This window comes from Caretta caretta, chromosome 15 (genome assembly GCF_965140235.1).
Source record: "Caretta caretta isolate rCarCar2 chromosome 15, rCarCar1.hap1, whole genome shotgun sequence".
NCBI lineage: Eukaryota > Metazoa > Chordata > Testudines > Cheloniidae > Caretta > Caretta caretta.
Genome location: NC_134220.1, coordinates 851905 through 870145, shown reverse-complemented (window position 1 = coordinate 870145; position 18241 = coordinate 851905). Strand labels below are relative to the sequence as shown.

The following is an 18241-nucleotide window of genomic DNA, read 5'->3' as shown; positions in this document are numbered from 1 at the left end:
AGGTGCTTAATGACTTCTTTGTTTCGGTTTTCACCAAGAAGGGTGGTGGCGATTGGACATCTAAAATAGCGAATGCCAGTGAAAATGAGGTAGGATCAGAGTCTAAAATAAGGAAAGAACAAGTCAAAAATTACTTAGACAAGTTAGATGTCTTCAAATCACCAGGGCCTGATGAAATGCATCATAGAATACTCAAGGAGCTGACTGAGGAGATATCTGAACCATTAGCAATTATCTTTGAAAAGTCATGGAAGACCGGAGACATTCCAGAAGACTAGAAAAGGACAGATATAGTGCCCATCTATAAAAAGGGAAATAAGGACAACCCGGGGAATTACAGACCAGTCAGCTTAATTTCTTTACCCAGAAAGATAATGGAGCAAATAATTAAGCAGTCAATTTGTAAACACCTAGCAGATAATAAGGTGATAAAGAACAATCAGCATGGATTTGTCAAGAACAAATTGTGTCAAACCAATCTTCTAGCTTGGGAGGGAGGGATAGCTCAATGGTTTCAACATTGGCCCCCTAAACCCAGGGTTGTGAGTTCAATCCTTGAGGGGGACATTTAGGGATCGGGGCAAAAATTGGGGATCGGTCCTGCTTTGACCAGGGGGTTGGACTAGATGACCTCCTGAGGTCCCTTCCAACCCTGAGATTCTATGATTCTTTCTTTGACAGGGTAACAAGCCTTGTGTATGGGGGAAGTGGTAGATGTGGTATATCTTGACTTTAGTAAGGCTTTTGATACTGTCTTGCATGACCTTCTCATAAAGAAACTAGGGAAATACAACCTAAATGGAGCTACTATAAGGTGGGTGCATAACTGGTTGGAAAATCATTCCCAGAGAGTAGTTATCAGTGGTTCACAGTCATGCTGGAAGGGCATAATGAGTGGGCTCCTGCAGGGATCAGTTCTGGGTCTGGTTTGGTTCAATATCTTCATCAATGATTTAGGTAATGGCATAGAGAGCACACTTATAAAGTTTGCGGATGATACCAAGCTGGGAGGGGTTGCAAGTGCTTTGGAAGATAGGATCCAGACAATACAGGAAGTTTTTGGGGAGTGTTGGGGACAACTTCCTGGTACAAGTGCTGGAGGAACCAACTGCAGCTGTGCTCCTCTTGACCTGCTGGTTACAAACAGGGAAGAATTGGTTGGGGAAGTAGAATTGGGTGGCAACCTAGGCAGCAGTGATCATGAGATGGTTGAGTTCAGGATCCTGAAAAAAGGAAGAAAGGAGAGTAGCAAAATACGGACCCTGGACTTCTGAAAAGCAGACTTAGATTCCCTTAGGGAAATGATAGGCAGGATCCCCTGGGAGGCTAACATGAGGGGGCAAAGAGGCCAGGAGAGCTGGCTGTATTTTAAAGAAGCCTTATTGAGGGCACAGGAACAAACCATCCCAAAGTCCAGAAAGAATAGTAAATATGGCAGGCGACCAGCGTAGCTTAACAGTGAAATCTTTGGTGAGTTTAAACTCAAAAAGGAAGCTTACAAGAAGTGGAAATTTGGACAGATGACTAGGGAGGAGTATAAAAATATTGCCAGAGCATGCAGGGGTGTAATCAGGAAGGCCTAGGCACAATTGGACTTGCAGCTAGCAAGGGATGTGAAGGGTAGCAAGAAGGGTTTCTACAGGTATGTTAGCAGCAAGAAGCAGGTCAGGGAAAGTGTGGGACCCTTAGTGAATGGGGGAGGCAACATAGTGACAGATGATGTGGAAAAAGCTGAAGTACTCAATGCTTTTTTTGCTTCCGTCTTCACAGACAAGGTCAGCTCCCAGACTGCTGCAGTGGGCAACGCAGCATGGGGAGTAGGTGAGCAGCCCTCAGTGGTCAAAGAACAGGTTAAGTCCATGGGTCCAGATCTAATGCATCCAAGGGTGCTGAGGGAGTTGGCTGATGTGATTGCAGAGCCATTGGCCATTATCTTTGAAAATTTGTGTCAATCTGGGGAGGTCCTGGACGATTGGAAAAAGGCAAATATAGTGCCCATATTTAAAAAAGGGAAAAAAGAGAACCCGGGGAACTACAGACGTCACTTCAGTCCCTGGCAAAATCATGGAGCAGGTCCTCAAGGAATCCATTTTGAAGCATTTGGATGAGAGGAAGGCAATCAGGAACAGTTAACATGGATTCACCAAGGTCAAGTCAAGCCTGACTAATTTAATTGCCTTCTATGACGAGATAATTGGCTCTGTGGATATGGAGAAAGCAGTGGATATGATATATCTTGACTTTAGCAAAGCTTTTGATAGGGTCTCCCACAGTATTCTTGCCAGGAAGTTATCATAGAATCATAGAATATCAGGGTTGGAAGGGACCTCAGGAGGTCATCTAGTCCAACCTCCTGCTCAAAGCAGGACCGATCCCCAATTAAATCATCCCAGCCTGGGCTTTGTCAAGCCTGACCTTAAAAACTTCTATGGAAGGAGAGTCCACCACCTCCCTTGGGAACGCATTCCAGTGTTTCACCACCCTCCTGGTGAAAAAGTTTTTCCTAATATCCAACCTAAATCTCCCCCACTGCAACTTGAGACCATTACTCCTTGTTCTGTCATCTGCTACCACGAGAACAGTCTAGAGCCATCCTCTTTGGAACCCCCTTTCAGGTAGTTGAAAGCAGCTATCAAATCCCCCCTCATTCTTCTCTTCCGTAGACTAAACATCCCCAGTTCCCTCAGCCTCTCCTCATAAGTCATGTGTTCCAGTCCCCATATCATTTTTGTTGCCCTCTGCTGGACACTTTCCAATTTTTCCACATCCTTCTTGTAGTGTGGGGCCCAAAACTGGACACAGTACTCCAGATGAGGCCTCACCAATGTCAAATGGAGGGGAACGATCACGTCCCTCGATCTGCTGTCAATGCCCCTACATATACAGCCCAAAATGCCATTGGCCTTCTTGGCAACAAGGGCACACTGTTGACTCATATCCAGCTTCTCGTCCACTGTCACCCCTAGGTCCTTCTCTGCAGAACTGCTGCCGAGCCATTCGGTCCCTAGTCTGTAGCGGTGCATTGGATTCTTCCGTCCTAAGTGCAGGACTCTGCACTTGTCCTTGTTGAACCTCATCAGATTTCTTTTGGCCCAATCCTCCAATTTGTCTAGGTCCCTCTGTATCCTATCCCTACCCTCCAGCGTATCTACCTCTCCTCCCAGTTTAGTGTCATCTGCAAACTTGCTGAGGGTGCAATCCACATCATCCTCCAGATCATTTATGATGATATTGAACAAAACCGGACCCAGGACCGACCCTTGGGGCACTCCGCTTAATACCGGCTGCCAACTAGACATGGAGCCATTGATCACTACCCGTTGAGCCCGACAATCTAGCCAGCTTTCTATCCACCTTATAGTCCATTCATCCAGCCCATACTTCTTTAACTTACTGGCAAGAATACTGTGGGAGACCGTGTCAAAAGCTTTGCTAAAGTCAAGGAACAACACGTCCACTGCTTTCCCTTCATCCACAGAGCCAGTTATCTCGTCATAGAAGGCAATTAGATTAGTCAGGCATGACTTTCCCTTGGTGAATCCATGCTGACTGTTCCTGATCACTTTCCTCTCCTCTAAGTGCTTCAGAATTGATTCCTTGAGGACCTGCTCCATGCTTTTTCCAGGGACTGAAGTGAGGCTGACTGGCCTGTAGTTCCCAGGATCCTCCTTCTTCCCTTTTTTAAAGATGGGCACTACATCAGCCTTTTTCCAGTCGTCCAGGACTTCCCCAGATTGCCACGTGTTTTCAAAGATAATGGCCAATGGCTCTGCAATCACATCCGCCAACTCCTTTAGCTCTCTCGGATGCAACGCATCCGGCCCCATGGACTTGTGCATGTCCAGCATTTCTAAATAGTCCCAAACCACTTCTTTCTCCACAGAGGGCTGGTCACCTCCTCCCCATGCTGTGCTGCCCAGTGCAGTAGTCTGGGAGCTGACCTTGTTCGTGAAGACAGAGGCAAAAAAAGCATTGAGTACATTAGCTTTTTCCACATCCTCTGTCACTAGGTTGCCTCCCTCATTCAGTAAGGGGCCCACACTTTCCTTGACTTTCTTCTTGTTGCTAACATACCTGAAGAAACCCTTCTTGTTACTCTTAACATCTCTTGCTAGCTGCAACTCCAGGTGTGATTTGGCCTTTCTGATTTCACTCCTGCATGCCCGAGCAAAATTTTTATACTCCTCCATGATCATTTGTCCAATCTTCCACTTCTTGTAAGCTTCTTTTTTGTGTTCAAGATCAGCAAGGATTTCACTGTTAAGCCAAACTGGTCTCCTGCCATATTTACTATTCTTTCTTCACATTGGGATGGTTTGTCCCTGTAACCTCAATAAGGATTCTTTAAAATACAGCTAGCTCTCCTGGACTCCTTTCCCCCTCATGTTATTCTCCCAGGGGATCTGGCCCATCAGTTCCCTGAGGGAGTCAAAGTCTGCTTTTCTGAAGTCCAGGGTCCGTATTCTGCTGCTTTCCTTTCTTCCTTGTGTCAAGATCCTGAACTTGACCATCTCATGGTCACTGCCTCCCAGATTCCCATCCACTTTTGCTTCCCCTACTAATTCTTCCCAGTTTGTGAGCAGCAGGTCAAGTAGAGCTCTGCCCCTCGTTGGTTCCTCCAGCACTTGCACCAGGAAATTGTCCCCTAAATTTTCCAAAAACTTCCTGGATTGTCTGTGCACCGCTGTATTGCTCTCCCAGCAGATATCAGGAAAATTAAAGTCACTCATGAGAACCAGGGTGTGCGATGTAATAGCTTCTGCGAGTTGCCGGAAGAAAGCCTCATCTACCTCATCCCCCTGGTCCGGTGGTGTATAGTAGGCTCCCACCATGACATCACTCTTGTTGCTCACACTTCTAAACTGAATCCAGAAACTCTCAGATTTTTCTGCAGTTTCATACTTGAACTGTGAGCAGTCATACTGCTCTCTTACACACAGTGCAACTCCCGCACCTCTTCTGCCCTGCCTGTCCTTCCTGAACAGCTTATATCCATCCATGACAGTACTCCAGTCATATGAGTTATCCCACCAAGTCTCTGTTATTCCAATCACATCATAATTCCTTGATTTTGCCAGAACTTCCAGTTCTCCCTGCTTGTTTGCCAGGCTTCGTGCTTTTGTGTATAGGCACTTGAGATAACCCGCTGATCGCCTCTCTTTCTCAGTATGAGGCAGGAGCCCTCCCCTCTCATGCGCTCCTGCTCGTGCTTCCTCCCGGTATCCCACTTCCCCACTTACCTCAGGGCTTTGGTCTCCTTCCCCCGGTGAACCTAGTTTAAAGCCTTCCTCACTAGGTTAGCGAGCCTGCTTGCGAAGATGCTCTTCCCTCTCTTCGTTAGGTGGAGCCCGTCTCTGCCTAGCACTCCTCCTTCTTGGAACACCATCCCCTGGTCAAAGAATCCAAAGCATCTCTCCGACACCACCTGCGTAGCCATTCGTTGACTTCCACAATTCGATGTTCTCTACCCAGGCCTTTTCTTTCCACGGGGAGGATGGACAAGAACACCACTTGCGCCTCAAACTCCTTTATCCTTCTTCCCAGAGCCACGTAGTCTGCAGTGATCCGCTCAAGGTCATTCTTGGCAGTATCATTGGTGCCCATGTGGAGAAGAAGTTAAAAAAGTTAAAAAAGTATGGATTGGATGACTATAAGGTGGATAAAAAGCTGGCTAGATTGTCGGACTCAACAGGTGGTGATCAACGGCTCAATGTCTAGTTGGCAGCTGGTATCAAGCAGAGTACCCCAGGGGGTCAGTCCTGGGGGTGGTTTTGTTCAACCTCTTTATTAATGATCTGGATGATAGGAAGAATTGAACCCTCAGCAAGTTCACAGATGACACTAAACTGGAGGGAGAGGTGGATACGCTGGAGGGTAGGGTTAGGGTCCAGAGTGACTTAGATAAATTGGAGAATTGGGCCAAAAGAAATCTGATGAGGTTCAACAAGGACAAGTGCAGAGTCCTACACTTGGGAAGGAAGAATCCCGTGCAGTGCTACAGGCTGGGGACCGACTGGCTAAGTGGAAATTCTGCAGAAAAGGACCTGGGGATTACAGTGGACGAGAAGCTGGATATGAGTCAGCAGTGTGCCCTTGTTGCTAAGAAGGCCAACGGCATATTGGGCTGTATTAGTAGGTGTGACGGGTTAGATCACAGGAACCCCCTTGGGGCTGCCAACTGATGTGCCAAGGCTACTTCTGCCCCTGCTTTCCTGCCCTGGCAGCTTGGGACTTCAGTGCCCTACCTGGTTTGAGCCAGACCCGGTAGCCTGCTGCAAACCCAGACACAGGTCTGAACGACGTCCCCGAACAGCTGTAGGCTTAATTGAAAGCAGCTTCAGAAGTGTTCATGTCTTTAACACTCAGATGCCTAACTCCCAATGGGGTCCAAACCCCAAATAAATCCATTTTACCCCATGTCATAAATATAAAGGGAAGGGTAACCATCTTTCTGTATACAGTGCTATAAAATCCCTCCTGGCCAGAGGCAAAACCCTTTCACCTGTAAAGCGTTAAGAAGCTAAGATAACCTTGCTGGCACCTGGCCCAAAATGACCAATGAGGGGACGAGATACTTTCAAATCTGGAGGGGGGAGAAGGCTTTTGTCTGTCTGTATGATGCTTTTGCTGGGAACAGATCAGAAATGCAAGCCTTCCAACTCCTGTTAAGTTAGTAAGTAATCTAGCTAGAAAATGCGTTAGATTTTCTTTTGTTTAATGGCTGGTAACATAAGCTGTGCTGGAGGGAATGCATATTCCTGTTTTTGTGTCTTTTTGTATCTTAAGGTTTTGCCTAGAGGGATTCTCTATGTTTTGAATCTGACTACTCTGTAAGATATGTACCATCCTGATTTTACAGAGGTTTTTCTTTTACTTTTTCTTTAATTAAAATTCTCTTTAAGAACCTGATTGCTTTTTCCTTGTTCTTAAGAGCCAAGGGTTTAGGTCTGTGTTCACCAATGCAGATTGGTGAGGATTTTTATCAAGCCTTCCCCAGGAAAGGGGGTGTAGGGCTTGGGGGGATATTTTGGGGGGAAGACATCTCCAAGTGGGCTCTTTCCCTGTTCTTTGTTTAACACTCTTGGTGGTGGCAGCACACAGTTCAAGGACAAGGCAAAGTTTGTACCTTGGGGAAGTTTTTAACCTAAGCTGGTAAAAATAAGCTTAGGGGGTCTTTCATGCAGGTCCCCACATCTTACCCTAGAGTTCAGAGTGGGGAAGGAACCTAGACACCCCATATCAAGCTTATACAGGGTAAATTCATAAATTGTTTGCCCTCTATAACTCTGATAGAGAGAGATGCACAGCTGTTCCTTCCCCCCCCCCCTGCCCAGTATTAATACATACTCTGGGTTAATTAATAAGTAAAAAGTGATTTTATTAAATACAGAGAGTAGAATTTAAGTGGTTCCAAGTAGTAACAGACAGAACGAAGTGAATTACCAAGCAAAATAAAATAAAACACGCAAGCCAATGCCTAATACAGTAAGAAAACTGAATACCTCACCCTCAGAGGTGTTCCAGTAAGCTTCCTTTTACAGACTAGTCTCCTTCTTGTCTGGGTCCAGCAATCACTCACATCCCTTGTAGTTACTGTCCTTTGTTCCAGTTTCTCACAGGTATCCTTGGGGGTGGAGAGGCTCTCTCTTTAGCCAGCTGAAGTCCAAATGGAAGGGTCTCCCATGGGCTTAAATAGACTTTCTCTTGTGGGTGGAGAACCCCCTTCTCTCTCCTATGCAAAGTCCAGCTCCAAGATGGAGTTTTGGAGTCACCTGGGCAAGTCACATGTCCATGCATGACTCAGTTTTTACAGGCAGCAGCCATTGCCCACATGCTATCTTGAAAGTCTCCAGAAGACTTTTTATGTGGATTGGAGCCTTCCAAGATCCATTGTTCATTAAGTGTTTCTTGGTTGGGCACTTAATTTGCACGTTCCTGTCTCAAGAAGCTGACCAAATGCTTTACTAAGGCTACTTAAAAATCAAGCAAGTACACAGCCAATATTCATAACTTTGAATACAAAAATGATACATGCATACAAACAGGATTAATAGATTCAGTAGATCATAACCTTTACAGAGATATGTTACATGGCATAAGTAGCACAAAACATATTCCAGTTATGTCATATATACATTCATAAGCATATTTCCATAAAGCCTTATGGGCTGAACTGTCACAGTAGGAGCACTGCCAGCAGATCGAGGGAAGTGATTATTCCTCTCTAATCGGCACTGGTGAGGCCACACCTGGAGTATTGCATCCAGTTTTGGGCCCCCCACTACAGAAGGGATGTGGAAAAATTGGAGAGAGTCTAGCGGAGAGCAACGAAAATGATTAGGGGGCTGGGGCACATGAGTTACGAGGAGAGGCTGAGGGAAATGGGGTTATTTAGTCTGCAGAAGAGAAGACTGAGGCGGAATTTGATAGCAGCCTTCAATTACCCCAAGGGGGTTCCAAAGAGGATGGAGCTAGGCTGTTCTCAGTGGTGGCAGATGACAGAACAAGAAGCAGTGGTCTCAAGTGGCATTGGGGGAGATCTAGGTTGGATATTAGGAAACACTGTTTCACTAGGAGGGTGGTGAAACACTGGAATGCGTTGCCTAGGGATGTGGTGGAATCTCCTTCCTTAGAAGTTTTTAAGGTCAGGCTTGACAAAGCCCAGGCTGGGATGATTTAATTGGGTATGGGTCCTGCTTTTGAGCAGGGGGTTGGACTAGATGACCTCCTGAGGTCCCTTCCAACCCTGATATTCTATGATTCTATGGAATCTCCATCCTAAGAGGTTTTTAAGGCCTGGCTTGACAAAGCCTTGGCTGGGATGATTTAGTTGGTGTTGGTCCTGCTTTGAGCAGGGGATTGGTCTAGATGACCTCCTGAGGTCTCTTCCAACCCTAATCTTCTATGGTTCTTTGGTTAAAATGCAAAATGATCTGGACAATCTGGAGAAATGGTATGAAGTAAATAGGATGAAATTCAATAAGGACAATGCAAAGTACTGCACTTAGGAAGGAACAATCAGTTGCACGCATACAAAATGGGAAAAGACTGCCTCGGAAGGAGCACTGCGGAAAGGGATCTGGGGGTCATAGTAGATCACAAGCTAAATATGAGTCAACAGTGTAACGTTGTTGCAAAAAAAGCAAAAATCATTCTGGGATGTCTAAGCAGGAGTATTGTAAGCAAGACACGAGAAGTAATTCTTCCGATCTACTCTGCACTGATTAGTCCTCAGCTGGAATATTGTGTCCAGTTCAGGGCTCCACATTTCAGGAAAGATGTGGACAAATTGGAGAAAGTCCAGAGAAGAACAACAAAAATGATTAAAGGTCTAGAAAACATGACCTATGAGGGAAGATTGAAAAAATTGGGTTTGTTTAGCCTGGAGAAGAGAAGACTGAGAGGGGACATGATAACAGTTTTCAAGTATGTAAAAGGTTGTTACAAGGAGGAGGGAGAAAAATTGTTCTTCTTAACCTCTGAGGATAGGACAAGAAGCAATGGGCTTAAATTGCAGCAAGGACGGTTTAGGTTGGACAGTAGGAAAAAATTCCTAACTGTTAGAGTGGTTAAGCACTGGAATAAATTCCCTAGGGAGGTTGTGGAATCTCCATCATTGGGGACTTTTAAGAGCAGGTTAGAGAAAGACCTATCAGGGATGGTCTAGATCATACTTAGTCCTGCCTTGAGTGCAGCGGACTGGACTAGATGACTTCTCGAGGTCCCTTCCACTTCTATGATTCTATGATGCTTCTCTACCTTTGGGGAATGTAGTGAGCATTAGTTTGTTAATGTTTGTCAAGAATTTTGAAGGTAAAAAATGCTATATTATGAAGACATCTATAGTGGCTCAGTAGGCAGGCTCCGATAAAATTCTCACTTAAAAGGGGATTAAATCCCTATATTTCTATGGAAGATAAATGGAGATTAGTATTATTTTAAAAATGTGTGGGATGTTTCAGATAGAGGCTTAAAATGGGTCAAGATTAATATTTTGCTTTCAGCTCAACAGTGCTCTTTTAAAAGCACAATGCTCTTTGGATTGTTAAAACAGCTGTCTGGGAGTCGGCTCAGCATTTCTGAGCAGTAGCACTGTTCTGTGCACCAGCATGAGGATTAAAAGCACCTCTGTCAAAGAGAGAGAGAGCCAGATCCTCAGTTGATGTAAATTGGCCTAGCTCCATTGAAGTCTCTGGAGCCACAACAATTTCCACCAGCTGTGGATCTGGCCCTGAATTTCCAGTACTATTGACAGTTTGTTTATAGATAATGAGGTGTTCTTCCTGCCATGTGAACTTCCAAACTGTGGCACAGAGTGACATCAGTCTGACACCATTTAGCTGTCCTGGCAAGAGCTCGGCTTTCAGTCCTGGAGAGAGTTCTTATGCAGTCTGGTTCTTATGCTCAGGAAGATAAGAAATTTCAGGAATCCTGTATTTGCCAAGTGGTTAATGTCTATTTCTCTGCAGGTTCTAATTGCATATGGAAGGCAGCACTTTGAGATGCTATGGCCATGGCTCAGCTCTCACACACTGGGCAGAAGCATAAAACCTCCAAGGTACAGGATTTAGGACTTAATGTTACTGATCAACGTGCTGGCCGAGTAGTACTCAGCCCTGCAGAGCTGGAAACCTAGCTTTGATTACCGTTCCCATCCCTTGCTCCCAGGGCAGGCAGTGTGCTCAGTGCTGATTACACTGTGTCTTTGTTGGGTTTTGAAAACAGTTGTCTCCAGGCCAGGGTAGCCAAGAAGATGCTGGCTAAGCAGCCTGAGGATTTGTAGGCGAGTCGGTGCTGAGGTGCTGGATACTGGTGCTTGGCTACGTAAAAGTCCTAGGGCACGCAGAGCCGCCCTGGAGGAGAAAAAGACAATGAATTGGTAGTGGGACTCCTTTTCACAGAGATTTTGCATGTTAATACCAGGTGTCATGAAGATCAGAAGGGACTGCTAGATCGTCACCACTACTTGCTGTTTAGTATTCATAATTAAGGCTACGATTTAGTCATGGAGGTCGCGGCAGTCACAGATTCCGTGGTTTTACTGGACCTTCGTGACTTCTTCAGCTGTCAGCAGCTGGAGCCATGGCTGGGGCTGGAGCTGGGGCTATGCTCCCCACAGAGCCTCACGGTGGGAGCTGCCATCGGAGCCATATGCTCCTGCCCTGCGGCTTGCGACGGGGGCTGCTGCTGGGGCCGTGTGCCCCTGCCCCGCATTGGGGGCTGCAGCTGGGGCTGTGCGTCTCTGCCGTGGCGTGTGTGGTTATTTTTAGGAAAAGTCACGGGCCCCATGAATTTTTATTTATTGCCCATGGCAAAATCTTAGCCTTATTCATAATAAATAGAGTTCTAGGCATGGAAAAGTGTATGAGTGCTTAGCTCTTACTAAGCAAAATCCCACATTCTTTTAGAAACCGGATTTGCCTATAACCTCTGGTTTTGTTGGAAGCCTTTCTGCAGGCTGTGTCTGCCTTCTGGACTCAAAATATCTGAGCAGTTGAGAAGCGCCCCCCCCCCCCCCCCCCCGGTCCACCCGCAGAATAGTGCTTCTTTTCCAGTGTGTAGACCTCAGAGCCCTTTTTTGTCACTGGAATTCAGTGACACCAGCCCTGTGGAACTGTGGCAATAGTTCTCTGCCTGTATGACAATGTATTAATACTGTGAGCAAAAGCTTTTGTGTAGCAATAAACTTTGGGCTAAGTGTGTTAGATGCTCCTTGAGCTAGTTATACTTAGTCCACCAACATGTAAGTGAGTGGCATACACACTATGGAAACCAAAAGAAAGGGTAAAATTACCCCAATTTAGACTACCTCTAAACCTGCTGATTCTCCCCTCTGGCGCTGGGCCTTTGCACGGGTCTAAAACCAGTAATATTTTTGTCTTTGTCTTTTTTCAGGAATCAGTGTTGTTTCCACACAAAATTGCCACTGACCAGCAGTCCATGGTGCTGGTGAAAAGGCTTTTGGCCATCTCTGTCTCCTGTATAACGTACCTAAGAGGGCTCTTCCCAGAGAGCTCATATGGAACTCGCTATTTAGATGGTAATGTTTTCAATGCATGCTACTATGTTTCTATGCATTATCTTTGCCCAGTACAGATTAGTCCAGTGCTGTTCACATATTTGACAAGTTCAGTCTTTTGTAGGAACATTGCTGACCGTGGCCCAAATCCTCAGCGTGCGGTATGTAGGTGCCAGATTTCTATTGAAATCAGTGGGAATTAGGCACCTAAATATCTTTCAGGATGTGAGCCTATGGGCCTTATCCAGCAGCCCTGATACAGGAAAAGCTCCTATGGCAGGAAGACAACTTAGAGCTAGTGGCAACCATCAGCTGTTTCTCTCAATGTTTGTTTTGTTTTCCAGTTGCATTCATTACTCAGCAATTTCATCAGTATTGCCAATCCCAAGCATTCCAAAACCATGTCTCAGGCTCCCCCAAAATCGCGAGACTGGCTTAAAAATCATTAGATTTTTAAAAATAAAAGTAGCTATCCACAGTGCACCGCTCTATAAATCGATGCTAGCCACGGTATTGAGGATGCACTACGCTGACTTAATGCACTTAGTAGGGACATAGACAACCGACTGTATAAAATCGATTTCTAAAAATCGACTTCTATGAAATTGACCGAATTTTGTAGTGTAGACATACCCTTAGAGCTAGTGGCAACCATCAGCTGTTTCTCTCAATGTTTGTTTTGTTTTCCAGTTGCATTCATTACTCAGCAATTTCATCAATATTACCAATCCCAAGCATTCCAAAACCATGTGTCAGGCTCCCCCAAAATCACAAGACTGGCTTAAAAATCATTAGATTTTTAGAAATAATAAATGTCAGGGTTTTTTTTATTGTTGCCTTCTGTTTTTGAGCCATAGGGGTCAGATTTTCAAGCTTTTCTCTATAATCTGGAGATTTTGTAAATGAAAACTGAGATTCTCACATAATCACGTGGCTTCAGAGATGAGGCTTTAAGAAAAACACAAGGTATTGTGAGACTTGTGGCAAGGTCACACCATATGATGAAACTTTGATTCATCTGCATCTTTATATTAAGTTAGGATCTGAAGGTGGGGAGAGGGAGTGACTCCATATTTTCCAGCTCTATAGATTTATCATCCTTGATTTATGCTTGAAATGGGGTACAGTTCATTTCCGTGTTCTCGTAGAGTTGTATCTTGAAATCTGGTCACTTGTTCATTATGGCCTGCTGAGGACGGAAGAGGAAATCCCAAATTTGACTTTTGATTTTTCCATCCGAAAGGTCATCAGTCTTTCTGATCAGATTTCAGATCTTCAAGTGCCTTTCTGCGCAAGAATCTTGACATTTGACCCACTCATTCCTTAGAGAGCTGCAGGATTGGGCCCCAAGGCATTAATTCACCTTTGTGGTTGGCCTATCAGCATTGGCTTCAACTTTAGGAGTTTTCTGCTTGTGGATCCTAACTCCTAAACTTGGAGGACGAAAGGGCCACAGGAGCCCGGTGGGGAAACGTCACAGCGTTAGCTTATTTTGAGCACAGTTGTTTAGCTTATTTGTGTGTTAGTGAACACTAGAGTGCAGAACTAGAGGGTGCTGTTGGGAAGTGCCAGAATAAGATGAGAATGGGGACTGAGGGGAAAGGAAGTTGCTGGCATTTCTAAATGAAGCCACACTCCATAAATCCGTAACCCCAGTACTTTTTCCTGGAAGAGTTCAGTGTATTTCAGCAAAGGTCTTTGGCATTGTAAACTACAGCAGTGAGCCTGTGTCAGCCCACCTGGGATGCTGTTAAAACCATTCTTCCAGCTCAGGAAGTGTTTCCAGATAAAATACTTCATACGTTGATGACTGACTTGATTTCAGTGTTTGCCCAGTGGCTCCAGATACACTTTGTAACTAGATGCTAACTTTTGTTTTGCAGATCTCTGTCTAAAAATCCTTCGGGAAGATAAGAGCTGCCTGGGGTCACTGCAGATAGTCAAGTGGTAAGTGAATAACAGTGAAACTTAGGGCTTGCCTAAACGAACAATTAGACCACGACAAGCTGGGATATAAATCTATCCTGGACTAGTCTGCTGCACTCCAATGTCCGTGTGCACCCTGCTGGTACCCATTGACGGTTTGCTGGAGCGCTTCCAACTAGTCTTCTTTGAAATGGGTGAGCTCAAGGTGCATTAAAGAGCTGTTAACCCACGTCAGCAGGGTGCACTCAGGCAGTTAGTCTGCAGCAAGCTTGCGTGGGGTTGATTTAATCTCAGTTTTCCGCAGTCTAACTGTTCGTGTAGACAAGTCCTATGATAAGTTTATGCTGAACAGCAATATGGCATTGTACCACAGGCCTTTACTTCCTAAATTTGAAATCCTTCAGGGCCAATGATACTGGATTTGCCAAAGCAGTGCCCACTGATTTATTATAAAAGCTGTGTGTGCTTGGCACCGTATATAACGAAGACATGGTCCCTCGCCAACGAGCTTCCAATGTAAATGTGATCTCATTGACCTCAATAAGAGCGGGATCAGGCCCTCAATTGAACAAACAAAGCAGGTAAGGGAGGAATGAGGCTCACTCTAAACAAAGTTGTGAGGTTACTTGTTTCCATAGGTTACATATTTGCTATTTCTAGTTCTTAAAGTGATTTTATATGCTTGATTGATTTTTAACTAATATGTGCCGTTTTTTCTCTTCAGTGGAAGTTGTGTCTGTTTCTGGGGGCATAACTAGGCCCTTAGCTTTCTAGAGTTCTAGTTAATAAATGCATTTCAGAAACAGAGAGAGAAAGGTGGGTGAGGTAATATCTTGTGTTGGACCAACTTCTGTTGGTGAGAGAGACAAGCTTTCAAGCGTATACAGAGCTCTTCTTCAGGTTTCAGAAACATGGCATTACTCCTTCCTATCTGCAGAGGGAGTTGTTATAGGGAGTGTAGCACTTCTGTAAAAAGAAAAGGAGGACTTGTGGCACCTTAGAGACTAACACATTTATTTGAGCATAGGCTTTCGTGAGCTACAGCTCACTTCAGCACTTCTGTGTTGCTTAAATACTGTAAGAACCCAATCCTGCAAATACTTATGGCTCAGCTATCTGCTGTGTCCTGTAAACACCAGGCTCAGATGAGGAGGCTGCAGAGGAGCCATATGCAGTTCTCCAGTCCTGGGGCCAGTTCTGCACTGTCTCAGGATAGTTTAGAGCAGCCTAAAGTCATGATTGCAGCAGCACTCCAGCCATGCCTCCTTCCTCATAGCTATGCCAAAGGAACACCCAGCTGGCTGGATCCATCAGCACAAAGAGGCCAGAATGGGGCCAACGATCTGGCCATTACTACCCAGTCTAGGGTTTACTATTTTGAGTAGTCCCAGGACGCCTGGTAAGAAGTGTTCACAGGACCAGAGCCTTAGTGTATAAACTGTGCACACATATGGAGGGGAGAATCACTTAATTGCTGAGTGACCTGAAGAGGGCGTTACAAGCTAAAAATGCTGTCAGCTCCATACTGCTTAATGTTTGTAAATGTGCACTCTAAACTCCATCTCATAAGTGATGCTGCTAGACTGGCATGACTAGTTACTAACATTTCTTTCCTGGCAGGATTCAGGGCTGTTTTGATGCTTTGGAAAAGAACTATGTAAGTTTTTGTTTGATATTTTGGTAATATTATCTTTCTTCACTAACAATGGGCAAAATTCCGCTCCAGTTTTCCTTGTGCATTCCTGCAGGGAGCATCTCTGCTATATATTCGCCAGTGATCCCAGTGGAAACTGTACATACAGAACAAGTACACAATAGAGATCTGTGCCACAGGGGACGAAGGAAAGCTGCTCTGTGTGTTTGTGACGTGGACTCTTACTCCTTTGTAACATGCCGTAGCGTAGTAACCATTATTAGTGTCTAGACCTGCTTGTTGTGAATGGTTTCCACACTAATTTGCAGGCTGCAGGGTTCTCCCCTGCATTCTCTGTTCTACATTCACATCTTTTAATGGATGGATGCAGATTCTGTCAGTCAAAGCAAATCTCTCTCCCTGCCTTTGTTCTTTCCCATATTCTTCTCTGCTCCCTCTTTCCTTCACCCCTTCTTTTACCGTCTCCTTGCCTTTCTTTCCTCTTTTCCTTTTTCTTCATTTTGTTGTCATCTCTGTTTTCCATATAGAGGTCAGGTCTACACCTCAGACTTATATTGGTGTAACTACATTGCTCAGGGGTGTGAAAAATCCATACCCCCGAGCAACATCGTTATACTAACCAACCACCCCCCACCCCATGTAGACAGACAGCGCTATGCTGAAAGAAAAGCTTCTCCTATTGATAGAGCTACTGCCTCTCACGGAGGTGGATTAGCTCTGCCAACGGAAGACCTAAGAGCGTCTTCACTTAAATACTACGGCGGCGTGCGGCTGTGCTAATGCAACGTTTTTAAATGTAGACCTGCCCTGAGTTTAGATTTCCTTTCCTTTTTGTATTCTTTCAAATACAAGGCTTGAGTACGTGGTTTCAGAATAAATGCACATTTTTAAGTAATCCCAGCCCTCACTTACGCAATCTGAGGAAAATCTGACCTGTAAATATAAAGTGCTGATTGCTCTCTGTGTATCAGCGTTGTTCATCAGACTGTGATCTATATCTGAATGACTCTTACCTAAATCAGATGGATTCTTGTCAATATCTGCACTGCTGATCAGACTGACGCTTGTCTATGTCAATTCTACTGTTGTTGTAGATGAAATGATGTGAAATGTTCTGAACTCAAATACTTGCTTACCGACAAATCAAACAGTCAGCTTTAAATAGATAATGGTCTCCACCATTTAGAAGAGATTCAAACCCTCATACTTCAGCACATAAATCAACTTCTAACTGACAGGGATTAGGAAAAAACTCCTGTGAGCAGTTATTCCATAATTATCCACTCCTCCAGGTTTTTTGCACATTCCTTTGAAGCATCTGGTGCTAGTCAGCGTCATGGAGATGGTACTAGGCCAGATGGGTCACTGGTTTGATCTACTGAGGCAGTTCCTTTGTTTCAGTCAGCAAGTGAACTAATGCTTTCTCTAGCCAAAGCTTTCGAGTGGTTTACAAGGCTAGTGTCAAGTACAGTTCCTTGCCATAGTGCAGTCCATAGGTGAACAAGGTGTTAGGTGTCTGTGATGAAGTCCATATCAGAGATCAAAGACTGAAACCTCGTTGCTAATGGCAGGTGGGGTAAAAACAGTGAGATTCATAATAAAAAAGGGATCTTACATTGGACTTGAATAGAAAAGGCTGCCAGTATCAAGGAGCTTTAAATAGAAGGAATCTGTTAAGCGAGAACACTGAGAGGCAAGACTGGATGTACAGCTATTTTATAGATAGGGCCCTACCAAATTCACAGTCCATTTTGGTCAATTTCATGGTCATGGGATTTAACAAATAGTAAATTTCATGATTTCAGCTATTTAAATCTGAAATTTCAGTGTGTTGTAATTGTAGGGGTCCTGACCCAAAAAGGAGGTGAGGGGAGGGTCACGAGGTTATTGTAGGGGGTGGTGCTGTACTGCTAAGCTTACTGCTGCAGGCAGCAGTGCTGCCTTCAGAGCTGGGCAACTGGAGAGCGGCGGCTGCTGGCCAGGAGCCCCGCTCTGAAGACAGAGCCGCCGCCAGTAGCAGTGCAGAATTAAGGATGGCCTGGTCTGGGATTGCCACTCCTGGGTGCTGCTGCCTGCAGAGCTGGGCCTTCAGTCAGCAGCCGCCACTCTCTGGCCGCCCAGCTCTGAAGGCAGCATAGAAGTAAGGGTGGCAATACCATGATTCCCCCCCCTAAAATAACCTTGCGACCCCCACACAACTCCCTTTTGGGTCAGTACCTCCAATCTGAGAAATGCTGGTCTCCCCCCTTGAAATCGGTATAGTATAGGGTAAAAGCACACAAAAGACCAGATTTCACTGGGGGAGACAAATTTCATGGTCTGTGATGTGTTTTTCATGGCCGTTAATTTGGTAGGGCCTTATTTATAGATCTTTCGAAAAATGTGATTGTTGTTCAGGGTCGGCTACCTTCAGCATGCGGCCCACCAGGGTAATCCGCTGGTGGGCCACGAGACTTTTTGTTTACGTTGATGCGACCCCCCCGCAGCTCCCATTCCTGACAATGTGAGCTGTGGAAAGCGGCAGACTGCAGGGATCTGCTGGCCGCCGCTTCCCGCAGCTCCCATTGCCCAGGAATGGCAAACCGCCGCCACTGGTAGGTGCAGGGGGCTGTGCCTGCAAATGGTCAACATAAAGAAAATGT

The 18241-nt window shown here is 45.2% G+C and overlaps 1 protein-coding gene across 8 annotated transcripts in view; it reads left to right on the top strand.

Annotated features, from left to right (window-relative positions):
- Nucleotides 1-18241, top strand: part of HORMAD2 (HORMA domain containing 2) — a 61525-nt gene that overhangs the window by 3535 nt on the left and 39749 nt on the right. For 6 of the 8 annotated variants that reach the window (XM_048821300.2, XM_048821302.1, XM_075120149.1 and 3 more), the window contains exons 2-5: nt 10470-10558; nt 11896-12040; nt 13903-13966; nt 15566-15602. In XM_048821300.2, the coding sequence (XP_048677257.1) occupies nt 10508-10558; nt 11896-12040; nt 13903-13966; nt 15566-15602 (297 nt within the window). In that variant the 5' untranslated portion in view covers nt 10470-10507. The remainder of the gene's footprint in view (nt 1-10469; nt 10559-11895; nt 12041-13902; nt 13967-15565; nt 15603-18241) is intronic. The other 2 variants (XM_075120152.1, XM_075120151.1) reach the window with 2 other exon arrangements.